Raw genomic sequence first — 26829 nt, 5'->3', positions numbered from 1 at the left:
GAAGTTCAGTCGTCACATAAGCAAACCCTTCACACGTGAAAAGATTTAAGATTGTTTGAAAAATTGTTAATGATTGTTCCTCTTTGGTACCAGACCTCTTGGTTGATACCTGTTATCCAAGAGGGCCTTGTGTAATATTGTGTGGGGGTCTTTCACATAAATCTCTAATCTCCCTGGAGTTAGGGATCATGTTCTTTGCAGGTTTAATGTTTGGTGCCTACAGAAAGAACTTAAATGTACTTTGCATTTAATAGATGTTTGTTGAATTGAATATCGTGAAGTGCAAATCAACACAGTTGTGAGTGTTAGAGAAAAGATAAAGCGTTCATCAATATCACTTTACTGAAGGTGAGTTTCAAGTTGGGTTTTGAAAAGAAGAGGGACTTGTCCGGAAAAAGAGGAGAGAAAGGTGCCAAGCATTTCCTCAAAAGCAGAGCCTTCTGGATTGAAAGATTTCATTCCTAAGGATTGAGAGTATAGGGATGTCACACCCTAGGCCTTCCCAAGATTTTCTGGGGTTGCTGATGATGATGTCTTCTCAGGTTTGGGAGAACGGCAGAAGCTATCATACTCTGCCACCGCCATCCCTGTCCGTGAATCCTTTCTGTGGGGACTGATGCTAGATTGTTTAGGGAGTGATGTGACATGAGTGGGGCCAGAATACTTACATGGGCTTCTCTTTGTTATTTTTCAAGCAAGATAAGCATTCTCTCATGTTGTCTTTTGAACTCCGATTTGTCCTGGGTAAGTCTGAACTTGATGTTTCAAGTGTCTGTTTTTTGGCATTGGTCTGGACTAGAATTTACCATCTGTGATTAAGGGCCCATTTCTAAAACCCACATCCTCTTCTAAAGGGTTAGTTTATCTTTGTAAACAGTTACCACTATTGGAAGGGAGGGTGGTGCTCATTTACTTCTTACCTGACCTCTCTTACATACAGTCATCATGAGTTAAGGTAGATGGAGGCTACCTTGTCCTGACTGCAGGAGATCATAGAACTTAGGGTTAGAAAGAGTCTTCATTGATTCCATAAATATTTATTACATTGGACATTGTGCGGTGGGCTGGGGGCATAATGGTGACAAAGCCAGATGTGTTCTTCACCTTGCTAAGATGTATGATTGAGCAAGGCACCTGTGAGTCACATAAGCTGTGGCCCTCCGGGGGTCTGCAGCAGGACCCTGGGCCAGCTGCACATCTGCTGCTTGAGCCATCCTGGCCCACTGGTTTTGTAGAGGACCATGAGTGTCTCTCCATGGGCCCTGGGCATGATCTGCTCACTTTGCTGAACATCTCCTGCTTCAGGCGCAACTTTGAAAGTCCTATGTGTGACTAGCACTTTTTGGAAAGCCTTTGCTCGTTTTCGGCTCTAGCAGGAAGTTATCGATCACACTCTGAGAACTGGATTTTTACTCGAGGGCGTGTAATTAACAGCACTGTGTGTACATGGCCCATAAGCTGGGCCGGAAAAAGTGCCCAAGTGAGGAGGTTTGCAGTAGGCCAGGTGAGTCTTGGATTAGGGTGGTTCAAGTGGGATTAGAGCCGGGGGACAAATGTGAGATACATTGTGAAACCAGAACAAACTTGCCTTCCAACCAATTGGATGTGAGGCAAAATGGAAGTGGTTTATGGCATGAGGTTAAGCGTCCAGGAGAACTATGAGGCCATTAGGCTCAGGACGGAAGCTTGGCACAGGCCGAGCTCTCACCGTCTGCCTGATACCTGGCACAAAATAGGCACTCAGTAAACATTTGATGAGTGAGTGAACAGAATAGGGATTACTTAAAGGGAAACAAGTTTGATCTGGAAGAATGAATAGATTTGTTCATTCATTTAGTAAGCAAACATGGAATTCTGTAAGGTGGGGGAAAGGCTTCTCATGATGACACCCGTGCCCCATCAACACCGAAAGGAGAAGGTGAGGAAGAGCAGGGCGTTCACGAGCTTGTCAAAAGTGGATTTTTCTCAGGCTTGGCTGACTCTCAACACAAAGCCCTTTTTTCATTTCCGCAAGCTTTGTGACAGGCCAAAGAGAACCTTTGTGCACGTGATACTTTCTAAAGCATGTTTGCTGTTAATGAAATAATTTTATTTCAGTAAAATTAAGACGAAGAAGGTACATATCCTCCCATCTTAAAACAAAAAAAAAGATCTTCTAGATTCAGGGCATCCGGCAGCCACACTGGGGTTCGAGTCTGAGCAGCTCTAGCACACTTGTGCTTTCCTTCTCCCGTCTGACTTTGAGGTTGATGCTGACCTGGTCTCAGTAACCACGGTGGATGGGTTGACAGTGGCCTCCAGGAAAGGGCCTCCATCCCCTCTAACAGGGTGTCAGACCTCCCTGGAGGGTGCTTGTCCCGTTTCTCACTCTCTGCTCTCCTGTTTCCTAGGACTGCATCGACGTGGGCTGGTGGGAAGGAGAGCTCAACGGCAGACGAGGAGTGTTCCCCGATAACTTCGTGAAGTTACTTCCACCTGACTTTGAAAAGGAGGGGAATGTAAGTGTTCCTGGCTTGGATGTCAGCGATCCGCACGCTGTCAGAGTGGTGGCTTCCCTGATGGGTCTTGGGGTGAGGGGTGAGGGGAGTTTAGTGGACCATTGAAGAGCACTGACATTTTAGTTCGATGGACCTGGTTTCTGAGCCTTCGGCTGTTCTGTACGCTGGGTGAGAGTGTGAATGAGTTCATTACCTTCCACAAGCATCAGTTTCCTCATATGACAGCTAGTGACAGTGATCCTTATTCTCGTGTACAAAGCGCTTGGTGCAGTACCTAGAACATAGAAGCACCCACATGACAAGACCTCTTGGGTGCTCCATTTAAGTGGACCGCCTACATCCTGTGTCGTATGTCCTTGGCGGTGGTGAAGTGCCCAGTATCGTGGAAGTGGCTGAAAAGCACATCGTGAAGCCGAGGACGCAGAGCAAAGCCAGTAATGTTCCTACACTGTGTGTATATACGTATACACCCCTGACCTGTTCTCTCTTTGCGGGGGCCCATTTTCCACTGCTGTTGTTTAAATGAACCAGAGTCCATCTTTGCCTCGCTGCGGGTGTATTGTTTCTCCGATGAGATGTAACAAGAGATGTTGACAAGTTAGAAGCACTTTACATTATAAGGGGGCAGCACCTTGGTCTTTTCCATTCTGTCCTGCATCTCAGGGCTCTTGGCTCAGGCTTTCACTTGACTTCCGTCTGCCTTTCTGGACTGGTTTCTCTTTGTACCCATTGGGGCTCTGCTACTGGACCATGAACCTGACTTGGACCCATGACCATTCCCAGGAAGCTGACGTTTATGAAGGATAGCTACATACTGATGGATTGGTTGGTAAGAATATGAAACCATGTCGATGGTGTGTGTACTGCTTAGATGAACACACGTGATTGTTCGAGAAGCTGCACGGTACTGGTACCCACCAAGGTTATGCCCCATAGATCTTTAGATTGGTTTTATTCCTAGGGCCACACCTTCTACGCTTTTGCGCAGGTCACTTTCTTGTATTATTTAGCTGAAGAATGCTCTGTTCCTCCGCACATGTTGTGCTCTCTTGGAACTGAGTTTGGGGTTCAGAGAATCTGGATTCCAATTCCTAGTTGTTGGAAATAAGCTCAGGGAATTCCTAGGCTTATTCCCCACACCTGGTGTTTTCTGTATCCCTGACACTTAACTGCTGGTCCACGTGCCACACTTTATCAGCATTACCTGGAGCTTGTTAGAATGTTCAGACTCCGCTCTAGACCTGGCGCATCAGAACCTGCGTTTGAACAAGGTCCTCAGGTGACCCGTTGATACGTTACACGTGACACATTATAATTTGGGAAGTACTGTTTCAAAGTCATGACAACCCCACCTTCCAGTTCCCCACGGTATTTTAGGAGAGGAATAAATTCTCAGAACAGAGAAGAGCTCACCATTCAAGAAAAAAAAAATTCTAGCAAGCAAAATCACTTGAGCCATTTTTACTAGATGGTCGCAGTGGTGGGTTATCAGTTGACAGAATCCATCCCTGAGAAAAACAGATGCTAACGTTTAGCAATGATTGGATCGTAAATGGTTTGAAACAACAGGACACAGGGTTGAGGTTTGACAGACATTTACAGAGTGTAATGGTTGTGACTCCAGGCTACAGCATCTGACAGACCTGGGCTTGAATCATGGCCCCGTCCATTACTTGTCCTGTTCCAGGTCATCTCACTGAATGTGTCTAACCCTCAGTATTTTCATCTGTAAAATTGTGAGAATAATCGTACTTACCTTGCTGAACAGTTGAAAAGATAGGAAAGCTTTAGCATAGCTACGTGGTGCTTGGTAAACGTCCCATATATGTTAACTGTTAGGGTCTTTGTGTAATTATCGCTCTGTTATCGCAAGTGTGGGAAGGCTCCAGCTCAAACTGTGCTGTAATGATGGAAGTCTGACTCTGGTTCATCTTGCTTCGGCTGTCAAATCAACGCAGTTATCTTGATGTCTTTATGAGCTTCCCTGGGAATCCAAATGCATCTGAGAACTTTGATGATAGCCTTTAAAAGGAAATCTAATGCTTTATAAAATATAGTCGTAGAGACAAGTGGGCACAGAATGGTATAATCTTCATGTAATTTCTCATCTTTTTTCAGGATCTGCTCCCTGGCTGTTATGTTTTGTTTATTCATTCATCCACCGTGTGTTTATTGGGTCCCTTCTTCCTGCTTTTGTGGGCTTAGGGTCTGGCAACGGATCTGATGTTCAGGGCCACAGAGACCTGCCAGACCTTTCCAAAAGGACACTGAGAGTGGGCCTCTTCCAAGGAGTGGAGGGGAGAGGGCTGTCCTGACTGCCTGTTTGACCCTTCTCACCCATCTTTACAAGCCTGGTAAAAGGTGTTCGTGTCCTGAAGCATTTGGATGCCACGTCCTTCGTGGTGACTCCTCTCCTGTGGCCAAGGAACCTTGGCAAGCATGCCGCCCTACTGGTTATTTACGACCTTTTTGGTTCTGATTGATATAGTATGATTTTGAAGGCTAAGGTAAAATCTGGATAATTCTTTTAACAAATGGGCAAAGCCTGTGGTTGCCTGCATTGTGGCACCTTGCCTTACAGTTCCTGGTCCTATTTTAGTGAGGCAGCAAATACACCAGGTGAGAGAGATTCCATGGCATACTCTTCTAGAAGCTCTGCTCTGTTACATAAGGTATTAAGGGAAGACTTCTACCGAGAGAGTGAAGTTGTCGGTGAGGAGTAGACTCAGCTTGCTCGTTGAGGCATGCACGCTCTTTGCGGCCCCATGGGCATCTCGCCAACCTCAGACAAGCAGCTACCATCTCTTTGATAGGTCTTTTAACCTTGTCCCTAAGAAGCAGAAAACTCAGTTGGGGGGAGCAATGGTCGTACCTGTCAGACAAAGTAATACGTGCAGCTGAGAAGTGATTGTGCGATGTGGCATTTAGCTTTTAGAAAATGTAAAGTCTTACATCCTCTTTATCCCCTCCGGCCTATAAAACCAGCCAACCTGCTTTGCACTGGCCGTTACACCAGCCTTTATCGCCACACGCAGAGTACTGGTGAGCTGGTGACAGCGTGTCAGGAGCTGGGGGTGTTGTTTGCCGAGCTGAGCCGTGTGAAGATGATTGGAATCATTAACACACATGCGCTGTGTGAATGACAGAGTCTGAAACATTCTGCCACCGGTTTCAGCACATGTCATCTTGTCTTGCCAGTGGCTGGGGTTGCAACCATTCACCCAGAAAAGAGGACGGTCTGGGATGATTAGGGTAGACGGCAGCAAACCCCATCTCTTCGGCAGCCGACCTCCTGAATCAGTAGGCATCGCGGAAGCATTCTGACGAGGCTGGCCCGTTGCTGCGGCGGTGCGGACCCAGGTGGTTACCACAGAGCCTTCTGGAATTTCCTGGAGGGCTTTCTTTCAGAGAGAGCTCGGCAGATTCTCTCTCACCGGGTGACAAACGCTTTGGGGCTTTCTCTCAAACTATTCCCTGTGGGGGGAGCACCCGCTGATCTCTTGGTGCATATTTTAGAGCAATTATGTAAGCTATTTATGAGAGAACCTAGATTCGATGGCTGTCTGTTTATTTTGAGACTTGACAGTAAAATTGAATATCAAAATGGAAAGATTAAATATGCTGAGAGCTCTATTGAAGCAATCAACGTACGTGCTCTGTCATCATCATTGAAGGAAAACGGGGAACTTGGGCTCTCAAGAACAGAGAACTTCTATTGTCATTAAAAAAATAGAATAGATATTCTGAAAGATGTTTCTGAAAGACTGCTTTTTAAGAAGAAGTCTCGGGCTGCAGCACTTCAACAGAAGCTGTTCAAATCACCCGAAGAAAATGTTACTGTGCTAGTATACGTTGCCGTGGAGGACTCTTCTGAGTATATACCGTGTCAAGAACCAGAGTGCTGCGAAGGTTCCCGGAGGCATTTCCATAGCGAATGTTCTGCAGCGGAGGGTCTGCCTCTCAGGACCACAGAAACCTTCCGTCAAAGATTTCTAAAGATGCCTGTGGCTGTGATGCAGGCTCACCTTTGCCAACTCACAGAGACTTACCCAGTGAGCCGACTGCCAGCTTACTAATTGCAACAAGAACGGAAATGTCAGCCAGTCTGGAACGCATGGGCCCGCCTGCCCTGGGCATTTGCTCCCACTGGGCCTGGCTTTTTCGAAGCCAGATTGTACAGGAAACCACATGTACTTGGTGCTTTCTGGGAGAGCAAGGAAGGAAAGCAGGAGGAGCCAGTCGTTTGCAGGCATAGCTTGAGGCCCCCTCACGCACCAGAGGGAAGGGGGTGCCCAGGCAGCTGTGTGCTGAATTCAGCTGAGCCCACATGCTCTCTGCTAGTGCACTGCACCTTTGGCCTCAGCAGCTTTCCATTCTTTTCTGTTCTCACAGCTGACCGGCCCCTTCTTGTTCATTGTCAGTCTGCAGACACATTGTGGTACAATCAAGTAGGTTTCCCACATTCCCAATCACGGTTGAGTACCAACCTTAAGATTGTTCTAGATCACTCAGCAGCTGCGTAGGGTCCAAACTTTTAGACGAAAGGAGGACTCTTCCTTCGTTTTGACAATGACTAATCCACTATAAGTGGATTTTTCCACTTATAGTGTTTTGCTGTGACTACATTCTCTTTACCAAGTTCTTCGGAGGCCCCTGACTTTAGCCCCCATCATCTGACAACCCAGTTTATAAAACTGTCTCAGCCCAAATTTTCTTTGTTCCTAGTCATGTCCTTCAGCTTTTTGAGAACCACTATTTCTAGTTTCTAAAGATGTCCGATGATATTTCCCCCAAGAAACAAATACGTGCTTCTAATAAACAGCATTGTAAAAAAAAAATTCACCTACAGCCTTGTCTGTATATGTAGTTTCCTGGGTAATTTCACTTGCAGAGATGAGGACTGTCAAGGCATAGTGTCACCCAAGTAGGACCTAATGATGGTGCCCTGAGCTTTGATCACGTGGGCTGGATGGCACGCCTTCTCCCTTCTCTGCTGGTACTTCCTGCCCATACTCTCTCAGCTGAGAGCCTCATTCAGTGTATTCTTGCCTGAGATGATTCTCTGTCATCATTCCATCTGAAATGTCATCTCTTTGAGGCAGAGCCCATGTCTCAAGCTTCTCTCCTTCATGGGCCCGAAAGTGTGTGTCTTAGTTCAGTCTGCTATGACAGAATGCCATAGACTGGGTGGTTTATAAACAGAAACTTATTCCTCACAGTCTGGATGCTGGGAAGTCTAAGATCAAGGTGCCAGCAAATTTAGCATCTAGTGTAGGTCCACTTCTTATTTCGTAGATGGCTGTTCTTGTTGTGACCTCATATGGCAGAAAAGGTAAGGGCATTCACTGGGGTCTCTTCTACAAGGACACTAATTCCATTTATGAGGGCACCATGCTCATGACCCAATCAACCCCCAAAGGCAACACCTCAAAACACCACTACCTTGGGGATTAGGTTTCACCATATGAATAGGGGGTCCATTCAGTGGATGAACATTCAGTCCATAGCAGCATGTTTGGTATATGGTTGGCTCTCAGGAATCACTTGTCCTTTGGTCATTTGGTGACCAGGTGTACCTTCCCTTCCTTCAGTCTCTCCCCTTCTACTTCCTGCTCTCTCCTGTACTAGTATGAGAAAGGAGGAGGGGCAGGGAGAAGCCAGGTCCCTTGTCCGATTCCTCTTTCCAGACATAGGGGAACTCAGGTCTTTCTATCTGGGTGTGAGGTCTGGCTACGGGCTTGAGGCATCACTTTTACAGTGGGTGGAGGGAGCAAAGGCGTGAGCCATGGGGGTAAACTATGCGAGCATCTTGGGGAGAAGCCAAATACCAAAGCCTGGGTGACTACCCAATAGGCTGGCAGTCCAGCTGGGCCCAGCCAAGAGATGCAGGCCAGGAGACGAGGGATGCAGGCCACCAGACCAGAGGTTAAGTAGAGGAAAGTCAAGAGAGACGCTGCCAAGAACAGGTTTTCGTGGTGGCTCCTGCAGAGCTCCTGTGCTAGGGACTCTTTAGGGTGCAGAGGGGCACTCCTCTGAGCACAGCCGCAGCTGCACTCTTCAAAGGTGTTGCCAAATCTATCAGGGACGGGGGAGGAAAGGGCAGAGTGGAGGCCTTTGATCATTTTTAAACCCACGAGTAGTGCCCTGGTCAGGAACTGTCCATTTTTGTCCCCTCTCTAGCCTCACACAGACACTTCTAGAGAATTTAGCTGGATGCCTGGAAGATGGCTTCCCAAGGCTCAAAATTAAGCTAAGATTTGCTTCCAGGATCTTACCATATTCATCTAACAAAGCCCCCCTAAAGGGCACCCAGCCATCAAGAGTACGCTTCTCTGGTTATTTTCAACAAACCACATGTGTGGGGCCAGAGCTCTGAAGGCAAGAGGCCAAGTGGCAAATCAAAATTCCTGCCGGAGGGGTGGGGCCAGTTGAGCTGATGAGCCCTTCGCCTGGGACTGGCCAGGCTTGCCAAACAGAGGGCAGAGTCAGCTCTGAAATCCATCAGCAGGAAGTAAAACTTGCCTTCCTGCTGTCTTCACTCCAGAACATTCAGATCTGTTTCCTTCCTGGCGATAATGGTAACCGATCAGATCTAGTTAATGCATCCTTTGAAGGATGGTGTTTGCTTCCGTGTCCAAGCCAGCGACTCTACACGGGCAGACGCACACGCAGGCCTGGACGCCCCGCATATGTGAAGACCGTGGAAAGCATTCTGCTCTCCTAGAAATCACAAAATGGTGGTTCAGTGATGAATTGCCTCAGTCTGGACATTGAGAGGTGTGAGTTCTGGACCTTCTTTGGCCACCACCTGGCTGTTGACACGGCCCCTGTAGGCCTCAGTTTTGTCAGCTCTGGAGGGGACCCTGGGATCACTCACAGCGCTAACATCCTCTGTTTTTAGCATCCATCTGCAAATTGAGCAGGCTGAAGCCACCTGAATTTGGATCTGGAGTGTTCTATTTTCACTACGGAGGGAGGGATAAAGAGAAGAAATAGAACAAGTGCCTCTAAAAATTCATGACTCAAAATACTCGCCCGAGTTGAAAGGGTGTCTCTGAGCACACACGTGCGGCGCTAATTGGTGCTGGTGAGCGCGACGGAGAAAGCATCGGCCTCCTGCTTAACCTGGAGGCCCCTTCCGTCCTGTGTCCTTCATCCAGTCATGATCCGACATTTGGGGGAAAACCAACTGAGTGCTGTGCTTACGTCTTTTTATCTGAGAATCAGGAGTGCCTGTGCTCAGGTTTTCACTGTCACATTTTGCTACAGCTTTTCCCCAGCCTGCCTTCTCGGTTCTCACTGCCCTGTCTTGTGTTGCATTTAAAGCGGAAATTCACTGTAGGCTCACGTGCAATCTTCTTTTAATCATTTGGGGGGCAGCCCAGAGCTACAAGGAACCCTGGCCCTGGTTTTGGTTTCGAATTACCTTAAAAGACCTCGTATTTGAAAATGTGGCATCATTTCTCATCTCAGAAGGCAGGAAGGCTAAGTTTGATGGAATCAGAGAGTGAAGTCAAGTCAAAAGGAAAAAAACCAGATAGCCTGTAGACCCACGCCGCTAATAAGCAAAGCTGGCCCCCGGCCAGCGCTGCTCAAGCCTGGGGGATACAAGACAGTCACAGACTGTTACGTCCTTTCCAAACTGCCCCCACCTGCCTCCACTAGTGCCAGGGGCTCCTCACAAAACCTCACACCTCAGCCTCCTTCCTCTGCCACCGTCAAGCACACACTTACCATGACCACACTTGTCACATGCTGTCTGTTAGCCTGATACATCCCGTCTTCTCTCTCTGTGCCCCTCTGCTCTGCCCTGTCACGCTTCATGTGTCTGCTCCATGCCAAATCTGACACAACACTAAGGGATTTTTTTTTTTTTTTGCACAGTAATCTTGGAAAACATGATCACTTGTGATTGTTTTTTTTTATTTGGGGCCCTGTGGTCTGAGGCAAGGTTGCTGGGGGAACAGCCTCGGCAAGAGGAGGCTCATGTGAACTTGGTTATAAAAATTTTCAAACGAGCAGGAAGTGAGCAAGACATCCACTGGGTAGGCATCTTTGGGGCTTGGCTGGAAAGAACTAGGCCACAGGGTGTTGGCCGTTCTGTGAATAAGAAATTACTCTGATCCCGAGGTAGAGGAAGGTTAGTTGGCAGAGTTTCAACAATAACTTCATTAGATAAACACACATCTGTCCCCAGTCTAATTTATACAAGCGCAGAGAAGGGAGACAGAAAAAGGAAGAAATTGGGGTGGAGAGCTGGGCAGACAGACGGGAAAGGGCCTTCTGTCGGCAGACGGCCTGGCCTGTATGCGGGGGGAGGTGGCCCTTAGAGGATCTTTCTTTCTCTTTTTTTATAAGGAAGTTTGTCTGTACTCATATAGACAGTACCGAAAAATATTAAGAAGGCAACACGCATGCACCCACACGCCCGTAATCCTACACTAGTCAGATATCACGCGATTAATTTATTCCTTTGCAGTCTTTTTCTCTTTCTGTCCATTTTGTAACATAGTTGATTTGCGCTCATACTATGGCTGCAGTTTGATACTTGTTTGTTTCCAACTTTCACATACTACAGTTCCTTTGCTTTTTTTTACACACCGTGTCCAGTATTTGGCCATGTGGTGCTTTGTCTAGTGGATGTGCTCTGGCAAGGCGGGTCCCTCACAGTGGTTAAGAGCACGCCTGTGGGTCAGACAGCATGGGGCTACTCCCCCAGCCCCCCACTTGTTTAAAAGCCTGGTGACTTTGGGAAGCGGCTTCATCTCTTTAAGCCTTAATTATTTCATCTGCAAAATGGGCATAGTAATACCACTACTTACAGAATTGTCAAAAAGATTCAACAGGGCAGTGCTTACTGATGCCCTCTGTTTATGAAACCACCTCCTCTCAGGAGGGAGATAATATTATTGTCATTTTACAGATGAGAAGGTTTAGCTAGGTGAGTTCACTTGCCCGGTGTCCACGGCTAAGAATTGAAAGAGCCAGGATTTGTAATCAGTCGGGCTCTGAAGCCCCACCCCTCAGCCACCATGCTACGCTAAGTACTAGAAGTAACTTGGCCGAGTCACCCAGCTACTAAAGAGCAGAGGTGAAATGTCACGGAATCCGGAGCCTACATGCTATGATGCCTCCTGAAAAAGTTCCTTATTGGTCTCATATTCCCCAGGTTTTACTTGAAATCATTTTTTTTTTCTGGTGCCCTAGTACAATAGCAGGCACTGATGGGCACCAGTAGGTAGGGGCCCAGGACTGATGGGGGCTTTTACTGGTCCCTGCAGTGATATCACAGTGCTATATTTTCAGAGTGCAGGAGAGAGTTTGTTGGAACTGTTTAAAAAATCATTGATATGTGATGCCCAGAGAGGGTCTGTAGAAGCATCAGCAGCAACATGGATCATATTCTCAAATCTTCCCTGTTTCCATCTTTTCTTGATGAAGTCGATGTTGAAATGGTTCTCTTCTCGCCTCTGGCTCCCCTCTCTAAGAATGGTGTCCAAGAATTGTGCCCTAGATGGATTCTTGGCCCCTGAATCATTTGCCAAGTCCAGCCTGACCATCTTTCTCCTATAGTCGATCCTGGGTGAGCGAGGAGATGCCCTGGAAGGGGTTCAGGGATGGATGCCACTGATTGCATTGCTGCCTCGTCACCTACAGAGTGACAGGTTGTGAGAGAAAAACAAATCGCAGCCAAAAAAAAAAAAGCTCCATTCCAGTTTCCAGGGTACATCTGTTCTGTGGGGGGGCCTCTCAAAAGGCCTGCCAGCCTTGGGGTCAGAAGGCGCTGAAGGTTTAGAACCGTACCCAGCCCCTCAGCCTGCATTTGCTGAAGGTCCCACATCCGGAGCAGATCTGATTTCGAGCTGTCCCAGTGACTCCTCTGAATCACTTGGTTATTCAGCAGATTAAATCTTAATTGCAAATGCGGTTTCAGCGTAGGAGGACCATTGTGCTTGCTGGTTTCAGGCCATTTTTGCTGAGCCGTGCTTTTCCAGAAGGCTGTTACAAATTTAGAAAGGGGGAAATGGTATTTCATTTGTCCATCAGAGTTTTGTTTTGCAGACCGAATTTATTTTAGTGTTGGTTTAAAGGTGCCAAAACCTGACATCCCTGGAGAGAAAATGGCTCAATTTTTTGGAGAGCTTCTCTGGTCTGTCCAAACTGCATCTAGAAAACAATGTCTGAGGTCCTTATGTGACAGGCCAGGCTTGCCGACAATCTCATGTGTTATCATTTTGATTGATTTTTCAGAGACCCAAGAAGCCACCTCCTCCATCCGCTCCTGTCATCAAGCAAGGGGCAGGTAATGTACTTCCGTTCTGTCGACACGTGTGTCTGTCTGTGTGTATTTACAGCGCCCTTGGTAGAGCTCAAGATTCTTAGATTCAAATGCTACAGATTACCAAACTGGGAAGTTGCCAGTTGGTCTCAATGGGCAGATTTGAAATATGCTGCCGTTTTTCCTAAAAAAAGAAACATCTTTAAAAATGCATGCCCAGTACAGTGAAAAAATGCAGCCTCCCAAAGAGAATCACCAGGAAGACTTTATTTTGGTGTAAACCATTTTTTTTTATTTCTTTGTATTTCTAATCAACTGCTTTTTTTAATGTTTTTTTTTTTTAATTTTTTTTTTTCAACGTTTATTTATTTTTGGGACAGAGAGAGACAGAGCATGAACGGGGGGAGGGGCAGAGAGAGAGGGAGACACAGAATCGGAAACAGGCTCCAGGCTCTGAGCCATCAGCCCAGAGCCTGATGCGGGGCTCGAACTCATGGACCGCGAGATCGTGACCTGGCTGAAGTCGGACGCGTAACCGACTGCGCCACCCAGGCGCCCCTGTTTTTTTTTTTTTTAATTTGTTTTTGAAAGAGAGAGGTAGAGGGAGAGAGAGAGGGAGACAGAGAATCCCAAGCAGGCTCTGTGCTGTCAGCACAGAGCCCAATGCGGGGCTTGAACTCACAAACCCTGAGATCATGACCTGAGCCGAAATCGGGAGTCGGACACTTAACTGACTGAGCCACCCAGGCGTCCCTAATCAGCTGCTTTTGACGAAATAAAAACTTAATTGTCCTGCTTTGCCTGTGCCCTCCTGATCTCGAGGATCAGCTTAGGGAGGATTGCTTCCCACGGTCATAGCCTCACCGTGCATGTCCCATGTGGTTAAGCATAGTCAGTACTTACTTCACTTACCCAGCCTCAGGAAAAATGTTATTCTAGCAATAAATGCTTTTCCTCATAATTCTTCTTTAGTCTTGAAAAGAGTCCAATTCACTTTTTCTGTGTAATTCAGATACTAAGGTTGAATAATATAGGAAGACGTGATGTTGTTGGACATTTGAAAACTCGTTGCACACAGGGTTCTCATACATAAAAATGATCATTCATATTTCCCAACAGAACTCCTCTTTATAATTATTAAGAACTAATTATGGGGAGAAATCCCTCCATGAATAACTAGTTAAGTGGCATTTAAAAAAATTAACAACTAAAACAGAGGAAGAGTAGGGGTATTTTTAGTTCTGCACATTAATAACTGTGATATTTCTATAGCATTTAAAGTATGAATAAATTTCCAGATTGGTTTATTCACAGATTTATTAAGGAGTGATTTTTTTTCAAGCTCTTTTGGTCTACCCAGTTGGTGGTGGGAGGGGGGATCAGCTTGACCCCAAATTCCTTTCCCATTCCTTCAGCATAGTTGAGAATTACAGAGATTAAGCCCTGAAATGAGGTGTTAATTATATCTCCTGCTCCGCCCCCATCCTCGTTTGCATTGAGCAGTTTAATTTTGCCACCTAGTGGTTCACACCGGATCAATATTTTTTTTTTTGTTTTGAAATTAAAGCTGGCTGTTGATTTGCTTTTCTCTAAAGACCCTTTTCCTAGAGGCCTTGGTGATACAGTACAGACCAAGGAGATGAGCTGAGTGGCCCAAGGCTCAAGCAGCCTAGAATGTAACCAGGATTGGATTCTTCATGGTAGTGGGATTGTCCGTTCCTCCTGTGTCTCTAGGAATGATAATAAACTTCTTCGTTCTCATTAGAGGCCTAGATTGTAGCATGATAGGCAAATTCTTTTCCTTTTAAAGCAGTTTTACCAAAGGTTATGCTGGATCTCTTTAGCTATTTTCCAAGTGTTCTTATGCACCTGAGGCCACAGGCACTGCTCAAGCCCCCGGGCGTGGGAACAGCTGGAGTCTGCATGGCCACATGCGTGCACTTGGGGAAATGTAATATGTAATATTTGAGGGATTCAGGCACAGATAGAAAGGACTGAGGGAGAATCGCGTATCTTCTCTGCACATCCCTCCACTTGAAAATATGCTCTAGTTCTATTGCTGCATAGCGAACCGTCCCAAATCTGCTGGCAGAAGACGACCATCTTCTTATGTCCGAGGACTCTGGGGTCAGGAATTTGAACAGGACACGACCGGGACATCTCGTCTCTCTGCTCCTTGACGTTTGGGACCTCAGCTGGGAATGCTGGGCCAGCTGCGGCTGGAGGACCCACTTTGGAGATGGCTGGTTTGCTCTCATGTGTGGCTCCCCTCGGCAGGAGCAGCTGGAGGGCTGGGCTCAGTGGGGGCTGTAGGCCAGAGTGTCCACACATGGCTTCTTCAGCAGGCCTCGGGGTTGTTGACTTCTCACATGGAGATTCAGTAGTCCGGCGAATGAGCTACATGGTCTTTTGTAACACAGACTTGGAAATTACATGGTATCATATCGGCCACTGGTTGGAGCAGTCACAAGCCTACCCACATCCCAGATAAGGGGACACAGGCCTCACCTCTTAATGGGAGGAGTGGCAAACGATTTGAGGCCATGTTTTAAAACTGCTATCACGTGGAATCCAGGTCCCTGTGAAACTTCTTTTTATTTGTAGAGCAAAAGCCATTGACCCATCATTTGCATATTTTGATGGATGACTTGTTTATACACATTTTCCACCCACACCCCGTGATTTCCTGTGACTGTTTTGATGCCTACGGAAGTCACATTTAAATATCAGAAAATATTCATGGTGTTCTTGTAAATTAAGGATGTATACGCAAGCAAACTTTTTTTTTATTAAATATAATTTATCGTCAAGTTGGTTTCCATACAACACCCAGTAGGCAGGCAAACTTAATTACACAGGCCGGAAATGGCTTCTGCCGCCTCTAAGCAGCTTGTGTTTGCCAGGTAACACCAGCTCTCCTCTTAGGGGGAAAAAGTCTATTGACTTTGCTCTACCTGATAAATATTTAAAATGCTGGTGTGTCTAATAAATGGATAGAGAAAACATGCTCTGATCACTGCAATCCTTTCCCCCTTAGGTACCACTGAGAGAAAACATGAAATTAAAAAAATACCTCCTGAAAGACCAGAAACACTTCCAAACAGAACCGAAGAAAAAGGTAGGAAATCAAGTCTTCATTGGCACCAATAGAACAGCGAGAGCCAAAGCTGTCGGTCCTGGGCTAGTCCAGATTACCCACAGAGTTTGTTTTTTGGGGGGAATATGGTGATTATGGTTTTATTCTGGTTGCTTTTAAATACCCCATCTCTGAGGGAATAGGAGAGAGGGTTATGTGGTGCTCCTTTGGGCCAGAATTCCTCGTCAAATGAAAAACAACCAGCCCGGTCACTGGACACATTGGGCTGCTTCCATCCCAGTCTTTCTGCCGTCACCGCCCTCCCTACACCAGCAGCATCCTGAAGTCAAGGTGCTGACTGGAAGTTTCTTGAGGGCCTGGATGTACCAGCCAGTTTCCATCCCGCTGTCTCTGGGCCTAGTGCCCCAGGAGAAACTCCCATCCAGACAAACGAAAGCTGTCATCCCCCCGTCACTGCTGGACCTTTGACTCTCGCTACTGTGTCACAGACACATGTCCTCTGTCAAGAATGCTGGCGGTGGGGGGCACGGCAAAACGGGGAGCAGCAGCGCAGTGCCCACAGTCCCCTGAAGGCGGTCAGGACTGTCCTTTGAAGGGAAGTAGCTTCACCCGCCTCACACGGTTTTACACATGTGTTTGACTCCTGCCGTTCTCAGTGTGTCTCCCAAAGAAATCTGCACACTGTGGGGGGCTCGTTTTGTTAGGTGTCCGCGATGTGATTGATCACACATTTTATGGGAAAAGTGCTGTGCTGTTATGAGCAGGAGGTGGAGCAAATTCCATTTTAAAAAGCAGCTGTTTGTAAGTCACAAGAGCGATGCTGAATTAATGAACGTGATTATTTGGAGGTGCTCCTGGGTGGCCTCATGGAATTTTATTGTGAAATTTAATATTTTATATCAGTCTGCCAAAAGCTTTACCAACAGTGCCAGCCCTTAAGAAGTTACACCTCCTTCTTTCACAGGGAACACTTGAAATTTGAGTTGTGAAACCTCATTGTGAAGGCCAGGTCTGTGTCCCAGATCAGTGAAAAAACAGCCCTGTGTGTGTATCACATGAATAGCCCTTTGGTCAAAGTGTGTGCTGTGACGTAACCAGACACTGCCCCCCCCTCCATCCCCATGGGCACGTGATGAGTTTCTGGCTCTGTGATAAGGACACTTCCTGCTCTGTTCCACGCTGACTACCATAAGGACTTGGCTTACATGTGAAAAACTGCCCTAGTTGGCTGGCCGAGTGGCCACACACTTCTGGTTCCTTCCACTCCTATGGTTCCTTGTTCCATGCCACGGTGAGTCAGAAAGGCAGAAACCCTGGTCAAAAGCAACAGGGAAGCCAGAGAGCCAGCCCCACCCTGAGGCTTGGCCTTCCTGTTAGGTAGGCATAAACCCCCCTCCCATTTGTTCTGCAGGCTGCTGGAGGCCCCCCCCCCCCCCGCACCCCCCCAGCAGGAGGAATCCCCCTCGTTTGCATTTCAACCAGGCCCTTCTTCCTCTGATGGAGCATAGTCCCCTACTAACGTGTGGGGATGAGCACAGTGATACGTGTGGAGTAGCTGGTGGCCTTTTTTTTTTTTTTTTAAATTTTTTTTTTCAACGTTTATTTATTTTTGGGACAGAGAGAGACAGAGCATGAACGGGGGAGGGGCAGAGAGAGAGGGAGACACAGAATCGGAAACAGGCTCCAGGCTCTGAGCCATCAGCCCAGAGCCCGACGCGGGGCTCGAACTCCCGGACCGCGAGATCGTGACCTGGCTGAAGTCGGACGCTTAACCGACTGCGCCACCCAGGCGCCCCGCTGGTGGCCTTTTTAAAGCTTTGCCAATCAGACTGGGCACCAGAACAGTATGAGTTTGTGTTTGCATGGAAAACGTTTTCAGGGTTGCCGCTTAGCAGCGAACATAGGGAACCTGCTTGTCCTCCAGTGGGTGGCCCTCTGAAGTTCCATCTTTATAAGGAAGAATATGGATGCGTGCTTTTTATTTTTAGTTGTGTTTTTTTTTTTTTTTGAGAGAGAGAGAGAGGTGGGGGGCACAAGTGAGCTAGGGGCAGAGAAAGAGAGAGAGAATCCCACAAGGAACAGAGAGAGAGGGAGGGAGAGAGAGAGAGAAGCTGGGCTCACCAGAAGCGGGGTTCGTGTTTTACCCTAAGCGGGGCTCGTGCTCACCCGATGCGGGACTCAGACTCACAAACCGTGAGATCGTGACCTGAGCCAAAGTCATATGCTTAATGACTGAGCTGCCCAGGCACCCGGATGCGTGCTTTTTACACCACACACAGGGCAAGGCTAACTGGAGACACGAAGCTCGTCCGTCATGCTGCGCTCACTTGGCCGTCACATCTGACTTTAACTTCATTTTAGTAGCTTTGACTCCAAAAACCCTCTGTAAAACCCCAGTTTACCTTCCAAGTTTGAACCGTGCACAAAAAGGATCCGGAATTAGTTCCTTGTTCCTGGAAATGCCCCCCGTTTTATTGGCTCATGGTCCTTTACATAGACTGACCTGAGAGGCGTCGGGCCTCTTCCCTCCCCACACCCAGCAGGTCCTGAGTTTTACCAAACTCACCAACCATTTGCTGAGCAGTCTGCCTTGCTGGGTTCAGGTGAGGGAGCAGGGAAGTCTGCCTCTGAGGGTGGGTTCTGCTGCCAAGAAGGGAGCCCAGGCCTGATGAGTGGGCCTGCGGAAGGATGAGTAGGACCTCACCGCGGGTGGGCAGTGGCCAGAAGGGCCCTCCAGGCAGAGGCCAGCGTGAGCAAAGGCGATCTGTGGGCTGCAGCTGCACGGGGCTTTTTCTCACATGACAGAGAATAAATGATGCTCTAAGAATAAGTAAATAAATTTAAAAAATTTTAAAAGATGCTCTTTCACCTTCTACCTTCACAAGGAGCATCGGTGGTTGTTTTTTTTTTTTTTTTTAGAGAGGGAAACGCACAATCTGCCCCTATGTACTGTCACTTACACTAGGTCTCTCTGTCTTCTTTATGCTTTTTAAACGATGACTTAAAGAAAGACCAGAGAGAGAGCCAAAACTGGATTTACAGAAGCCTTCCGTTCCTGCCATCCCGCCAAAAAAGCCCCGGCCACCCAAGACCAATTCTCTCAGCAGACCGGGTGCGCTGCCCCCCAGGAGACCTGAACGACCAGTGGGTCCCCTGACCCACAGCAGGTACTGCTCCGCTCTTGCCGCTGGGGGCGGGTGAGGGGGCGGGTGAGGGTTGGCGGCGGGACCCAGGAGAGGGGCCATGAGTGTGGCCAGCTGAGGGAGGGGGGATAAAGCTGCGCACCCTGTAGCAAAGCCGTCTGCAAACTCCGGCTACTTCTGTCCTTGCTCCTGTGCTTGGGCAGCAGTGGCTGTGAGGCCGGGACGCACAGCGTGGGTTTTAGGGTTCGAAGGTGGGGAATCAGGTATCCGGCAGGCAGGCCCTGCTCAAATGCAGGGTTTTTTCCCTGTTATTCTTTTCTTTTTTTAGAGAGATTTTTGTTTTAGTTTTGTTATTCATTTTGAGAGAGAGAGAGAACGAGCAGGGGAGAGGCAGAGAGAGAGAGAGAGAGAGAGAGAGAGAGAGAGAGAGAGAGAATATCCCAGGCATGGGGCTCGAACTCACAAATCATGAGATCATGACCTGAGTTGAAATCAAGAGTCGGATGCTTAACTGACTGAGCCACCCAGGTGCCCCTTCCCTGTGCTTCTTTAGAGCAAGCCAGCTGCCCTTCAGACTGGATGTCCCGCTGGCCTCAGGTATGCATATCTCACTGGGGGCTCCATCCCCTGACCCTCTCCCTGCTCTCTGGTGCCTCTTTCCACATCCCCAGGCTCCCTCTGCCCTTGACTGCACAGCCCTTTTGTGGAACCAAGGACCCGGCCTGGCAAATATTGTCTTAGTGTACGTGTCTCCAAACTATGAGACCATCAAAGGCAAGGCACACGCGTCGTTCAGGCCTGAGTTCTGAGATATGCCTGGCACAACTCAAATTTGTTCACTGGCTGGTGGGACGCACATGTCAGTGATGAGGAGTCACAGTTGGACTTTGTTCTTCCAGACCTGAGATGCTCACCACAGAGCAAAGAAGCGTCGTGTTCTCTGCACAAGTTAGTTGCCGGAACTTTCCACTGTTACATGTGTATTTTATGTGTTGGTGTCCTATACCTGAGCAAGCTCGCGGCCTGGAGGTCTTACCTGTCAGCACATAGGTTTTGTTCTTTTGAGTTAAGTTTGCATGGTGAGAGCCACGTGGGGCCTCAGCGCCCTTGCCTTGGAGTCATGCAGGCCTCCAGGTTTGCATCTCACCTCACCTCATAGGCATGTGAGCCTCAGCATGTCACTGCCCCGCTCACCTCACTTTTCCATCTGTAAATTGAGGAGGATAATGGGATACACCCAAAAGGATGGACCAAGATAATTTCCAAGTGTGTGGCCCCATCCTTGTATCTCAGTGTTAGTTTCATTGTCATGCTTATTTTTTTAAGGTTTTATTAAGTCATCTCTTTACCCAACATGGGACTCAAACTGACAACCCGGAGATCAAGAGTCACACACTCCGCTGATTGAGCCAGCCAAGTGGCCCTTGTTGTCATTCTTATTATTGCATGTCGAGCTGGGTGTATAAATGCACTGACACAAGAACAGCTAATTTACCTTCTTTAAATTTTTAATGTTTATTTATTTTTGAGAGAGAGAGAGAGAGAGAGAGGGGCAGGCAGAGAGGCAGAGAGAGAGACACACACAGAATTAGAAGCAGGCCCCAGGCCCTGAGCTGTCAGCACAGAGCCTGACGCGGGGCTCGAACTCACGAACTGCGAAGTCATGACCTGAGCCGAAGTCGGGTGCTTAACCGACTGAGCCACCCAGGCACCCCGCTCATTTACTTCTTAGTAAAAAATTTTTTAATTGTGGTAAATACACATAACATAAAATTTACCGTCATAACCATTTGTGACATTAAGGACAACACATTGTTGTGCAACCACTATCATCCATTCGTAGACCTCTTTTCATCTTACCAAACTGAAACTCTGGACCCATTAAATGCTAACTCCCCTTCCTCCTCCCCCAGCCCCTGCCGACCACCATTGTACAGTAGACCTTTGAACACACAGGGTAGGGGCACTAACCCCCATGTAGTTGAAAAGTATAATTTTTGACTCTATAAAAACATAACCACTAGTAGCCTACTGTTGACCGGAAGCTTTACCAATAATGTAAAGAGTCAATTAACACATAGTTTATATGTTTTGTATTATAGACTTTATTCTTATAATAAAATAAGCTAGAGAAAAGAAAACATTAAGTAAATCATAAGGAAGAGAAAATACATTCATAGTACTGGCCTGCATTCATTGAAAAAAAAAACCCACGTGTAAGTGGCTCCACCCAGTTTAAACCAGTGTTGTTCAAGAGTCAACTGTATTTTCTATCTCTGTGAATTTGACTCCTCTAGATGCCTCATGTAAGTGGAATCCTAGAGCATTTGTCTTTCTGTGACTGGCTTATTTCACTTAGCCTGATGGCCCCAAGGTTCATCCATGTGGTAGCATGACTCATTTACTCTTAATATGAACAACAATATATTGCCCCAATACAGAGGCGGGTAGCCACGTGAGTGGTTGAGAAATGTCAGAATCCCTGCCAGCCATGGTGGATGCACGTAAGCGCACCTGTGGGAGGCCGGGCTGCCCAGCTGAACACACAGCGGTCATCTCAGTGCGGGTGAGCCTCTCGGAGTGGCAGCTGCTTCCCCTGTGTTGTTCGGCAGGCATCTCCCAAGGTCCAAACAACTGCCACTATAGGGTGGCCCGTGGGGGAACCGATGAGACCAGGGCCACCATTGAGTTGGTCAGGCCTTACCTGTTGTGCCCTCTTCTCCTGACTGATAGAAGGCTGTTTGCACATGTGCACAACGGGGCCACTTGACAGCCTCAGTGACCTTAGCTTGGGCCTCTTCAGTAGCATGGTTGGCCCAGAAGCCAGCACTCCAGAAGAAAAATGTTATGTAAACCTAAGTGCTTCTGAAGAGAATACAGGCTATGCAAACAGGGAATGGAGAGCAAAGGTTGTACATCGCTTTGTGGCGGGTGAAAGGGAAAAAGAGGGCACGTTCTGCCAAACTCTCTTAGTCTGCCAGGGACTATACACATTTCCCTGAGGTCAGTAACAATTTCCATAATATTCTTGCTGTTCTCTCTCATGATCTGATCTGAAGAGAAGGACAATTCCAATGGCTTCTTTGCCTTGGAAGGTTGCCGTCACCCGTCTCATTGTGGGATAGGTGCAGACTTTGTGAGCCATCAATTAGACCTGGTCCTGTTAGTTCCCCCGTGGACCTGAATGCAAGGGAGAAGCAAATTATAACTGCTGACCTTCTGGGCTCACAGAAGCCCCCTTCGCTTCTTGCCTCTCCCTCGCTCTTCTCTGCCTCCAGCTCGCGCGTCTTCTGCTTGTCCATTAGAAGTACGGATCGCCAGGGAAGGTGCGTGAGGAGGGCTCCGTACAGAAGCCAGTGGGAAATGTAACTGTTCACATCTGCGACCTCCCACTCACCCTGTGGTGGCCCAGCCCCCAGGGCACTGGGTTTGCAGAAAGAGGACAAGGGAGGAGAGCCCCTGGCTTCCTGCCTGACAGTCCTAGGAAATGGCAGATCGAGGCAAGGCTGGGAACGTTTGGGGAGCCAGTACCTGCTTTGGCCTCTTGCTCAGCCAGTTGAAGGGAGGACAGTGCCTGCCCTAACTTGGTGATTCTCAAATTTGAGCGTGGGTCAGAGTCACCTGGAGACCTTGTTCCAACAGATCACTGGGCCCCACCCCCATGGTCGCTGACTTGGTAGGTCTGGGGTGGGCCTGGGAATTTACATTTTCAACAAGCTCCCAGGTCGTAATCTGAAAGCTTCTGGCCCACATTCATTCACCCTGTGAGAATCCCTCGTCTAGATTCTCCCACGTTTTTGACAGTTCCCTACCCTTTCCTGGCTACCTCTCATGCACCTGTTAACGCTCACCGAATTCAGAGCCCAGTTAGCACACCCAGCTTCTGGAAGCCTTCCCTTATTTCTTGTGATTGCTCTGTCTCCCAAATGCCTGACACCCCATGTTTCGCCTAGTGTGGGGCCCCATGCTGTGCACTTGGGATGCTCACACCCGCGGACTCCTTTACCAGATTTAAAGCAGATCAAGAGTGTGTTTTGTCATCTCCACATGCTTTACAGGGTTGAGCATATGGTAGTGGCTCATTTAACACACTTGTTGAATGCCACGGTTCCCACAAAGGGAGGGATGTGCCAGTGCTTACATTTTGTTCACTTTTGCCTCTCCCATCATCCTTCCCAGGCCCTGTGCAAGCTCTGTGGTGTGTGTGTCTCATGTTCTGAGTCACCCAGTGTGCCATGGATTTCAGCTTTAAGCAATTTAAGAAGATCAAAGAAAGGCTTATTGTCTCTCAATCCTCATGCACTTCATATTTTTTGCTAAGCAGGTACATTGGACAACCAACCCGTATATTGGTTTATGAACTTGTTTTGTTCTGCCCAATTAGTTGAGGTAGGAATGTCAACACCGTTCACACTGTTTTGTGTCAGTGATCCTCTGGAGAAAAGGCACTGTCTGCTGTGTAAAACCAAATCCTCTCTAGGATTTCCCTGACTACATGGATGGACAGAAAGGTGAACACACGGACACACAGTCATCATTTGCCATCCTCATAGGGAGCTAGGCATTGCCCCTCTCGCTGGAGTGTCTGGGCTCACACTTGCTCTCACCAGCCAGAAAGCTTGCTGCCAAATGTGGCTTCCAGAAGAGATTGGTTTCTTTCCATTTAAACAGGAAGTAGTATCTTTCAGGATAAAGGAATACATAAGTTTAGGAAGAGGGGAGTCATTTTTAGATACATTCGCGTAACAGCAATGTATTGAGGGGCCCCTGCGTGCAAGGCGCTGTTCGGGATCTCATTGTTGCTGGGGCTCAGCTATAGATCAGTTTCTGGGAATCACATCTAGGAGAACTAGAATGACACCCGGGCACAGTTTTGTGTCCAGTCTGAGCAAGTGGAAGCATGCCATTAATGTACTTACCCATTGGTAAGAATACTCTTCCAATTTCCGGGAAGTAAGTGAAGATGGAATTTTAACAGGGGGAAAAAAAAAGACTTTTTCCCAAAAAATAAAATTTAGTATCAGAGTTGATTTAAAAATTGAATGATAAGAGATTCTACTAGGCCCTAAGTGCCTCCTTTGTTTGAAAGTCTATGCCTCGGGGGTGCCTTCGTTATTATTTCACAGTGTGCGAAGACAGAGTCTGCTGGTCTTACCCAGCCCACCACGTATCTAAGGTGGGGGGCGGTGGGCAACGAACATTCTGTCTGCCACATTTTCACACTTGAGAAAACGGAAGCTCAAGAGTATAGAGCCTACTCACTTGTTTTGATATTTGATCATAAAAAGATTTCAGTTGACGGAATATACCCAAACCTTTTTGTATGTGTGTGTGCACATACACACGAACCTGTCACGCTGTATGTCCCGTAACATGTATTACCGATGTACCAAATGTGGGTTCAGAAACCTCTGTGAAAGGAGGTGCTGGAACTTGGGAGAAGGGTCCAAAAGAAAATACAGGACAAATCCAAGGAAATGCTGGAGAAAAGCAGGTTGCTCTGAGCTCAAGTGATTATTCTGTGCAGCAGAGGCAGCACGCCAGAAACCTGAGGGGCAGGGCAGGTGTGTGCCTTCAAAAGTAAATAAACCCAACAGGGAAAGAGGTAGAAGCAGGCTAGAACAGGTTTGTTAATCCTTGCAAACATAGATACCCTAATTTGTGGTATTTTTTCATTTTCTTCCCAAAGAGCGGGGAAGCTGGAGCAGGACCTTTGTTCTGAGTTGCAGGGGAATCCTGCCCGTTGTCTGCTACAGCACATCCAGCACAGAGCAGCGCGTGCTCTCCACGTAGACGGGGCAGGTGACTGGCAGGGCGGGGACAGCGAGGCCGGTGTTCCAGGGGCCGTGAGTGATAGACAGAGGGCCCGGGGTGCAGAGGAAGGAAGTGAAGCTGAAAGGCATAAGGAGGAGGTGAGGTGAGCAAGCATAGAGAAGAACCGATGGCCAGGAGAATGGCAGATGCTGGTCAGAGAGGGGAGGCGTGTGCTCATCACTTCACAGGTGGAGTAGGTCTGAAGATGAACTTATCCACAGAGAGAGGGGCCGTGAATCTGGGTGACTGAAGATGAATGAAGGTCATAAGAACTGAAGGGACCGGGGGAAGGAGGGGCTGGCATTGGGGATGGATTGCCCACGTGGCTGTCATAGGCTCAGGAAGATGGCAAGAGCCAAAGTGAGGGGAGGCTGATGTTCTAGAAGCCAGTGCCCTCCCCCATGGATGTTAGTGTGTTCTGGCAGTTGAAGACATTCAGTGATAAGAAAGATTCCACGGTCAGGCTGGTAGCAAGCCATTCAGAGAGGAGACCTCAGATGTGGGGGAGTTGGTACCGTGGCTCACGCCTCCCGCAGGGCACACCTGACTTCAGATGTGGAAGCCTGTGTCGGAGGAGGGATCTCAGTGAGAAGGTGGGCATCTGGGTCTTGGACACCAGGCTGTGGGCAGGAGACCCGGTGACTTCCCAGACCTGTGCCGCCCGGAGATGGCTGTTGCTTTAAATGTAAACCCATGAGGTACTTTTCCTGTGAAAGGCTGGAGGCCCTACTATGAAGATGAAACACCGGTTCCAGTGGGGACGGCAGTGGAATTGCAAGGTTTCTACTTGTAATGAAGATGGGGCCTGGATTTCACAGGAACACTGGGAGATAAGACGCCGTGGAGCTCTGAGACATTTGAGCTTGAGGCAAAGATTAAGTAAACATTTATATCCCAAACATCAACTCAGTGCTTAGGGAAGGGCAGATGTCTCTCTTGAGACCAATTTACCCACATGGAAGTTCCTTTTTCTTTAGATTTACACAGGCAGCCCGGCTGCTCAAGCCCCTGGGGTTACAGATGAACAGGAAATCAGCTTCCAGGTCCTGATCACTCTGTGAGGGGTCTGGCCCCCATGCCTACCACAAGGAAGCATTTAAAAAGACCTCTTTGCTCTTACAAGGTATAAACCAATCAGTCAATTAATCAAACAAGAGGAAGAGAAAGATCGCTGGTGTGTGCAAATGCTCCCCGAGCAGGCACGTAAATTGTGCACTTGGGTGTTTAGGCCCTCATTTGGACTTTGGATTACTCGAGTGTTTGAGAGGTCTTTTCAAAGAGTCCTAGTGGTGCATCATGTAGTGTTGGAGCGTTTCCCTTCTTTTCCCCAAATCAGGAACCAGCCATGTCTCTGGAGAATTCGGGAGAGAGATCTTGGCTAGACGTTACAGAGGTGGGTGTCACTGGCTCATGGATGGTAATTCCAAGCATGGAATGGCTATGATCCCTCCGGGAGATTAGAGAAGAGGAGAGAGTGGAGCCAGCAGTGGGAGAAATTGTTATTTATAGGGTAGAGGAAGGACTAGGTGCCATCAGAAAGGGTGGATGGGGTATGATGTCAAGGAAGCCAGAAGAAAGGAATGTGGAACAACTACAGATTGGTGGGAAACTGATTACCACATACATTGCTGCTCCCCGGAGTTTCTAACTCACTGGATCTGTGGGAAGGCCTGAGAACTTGCATTTCGAGCAAGCTCCCAGTGCTACTCCTGCCGCCGCTGGTTTGCTGAACATGCTCCGAGAACCCCACCACAGTGTGCACCAGGGAGGCTGAAGGCCATCCACAGGCTTTGGTCACTAGTATTGGCCCTTGGTGATCCCAGTCCAGGAGTTCTATGCAATGGTTGGTGGCTAGAGACAGGCTTGGCATGAATTGGAGAGAATGGGCAGGTGGCCAAGCTTGTGTAGGCTTGTCTTGTGAGAAACTTGGAAAAAAGATGGAAAATGGGGGCTTACAGATGGGCACAGTGATGAGAGAGGAGTGTGTGTGTGTGTGTG

General features: G+C 47.9%; 1 protein-coding gene across 4 annotated transcripts in view; it reads left to right on the top strand.

Moving 5' to 3' along the window:
* Positions 1-26829, top strand: part of SH3KBP1 (SH3 domain containing kinase binding protein 1) — a 334027-nt gene that overhangs the window by 263965 nt on the left and 43233 nt on the right. For all 4 annotated transcript variants that reach the window (XM_047843683.1, XM_047843682.1, XM_047843684.1 and 1 more), the window contains 4 exons: positions 2391-2498; positions 12750-12801; positions 15815-15895; positions 18882-19041. In XM_047843683.1, the coding sequence (XP_047699639.1) occupies positions 2391-2498; positions 12750-12801; positions 15815-15895; positions 18882-19041 (401 nt within the window). The remainder of the gene's footprint in view (positions 1-2390; positions 2499-12749; positions 12802-15814; positions 15896-18881; positions 19042-26829) is intronic.

The sequence above is a fragment of the Prionailurus viverrinus genome, chromosome X (genome assembly GCF_022837055.1).
Source record: "Prionailurus viverrinus isolate Anna chromosome X, UM_Priviv_1.0, whole genome shotgun sequence".
Taxonomy (NCBI): domain Eukaryota; kingdom Metazoa; phylum Chordata; class Mammalia; order Carnivora; family Felidae; genus Prionailurus; species Prionailurus viverrinus.
Note: the sequence above shows the minus strand (reverse complement) of the source record. Positions and strands in the feature narration are given on the sequence as shown.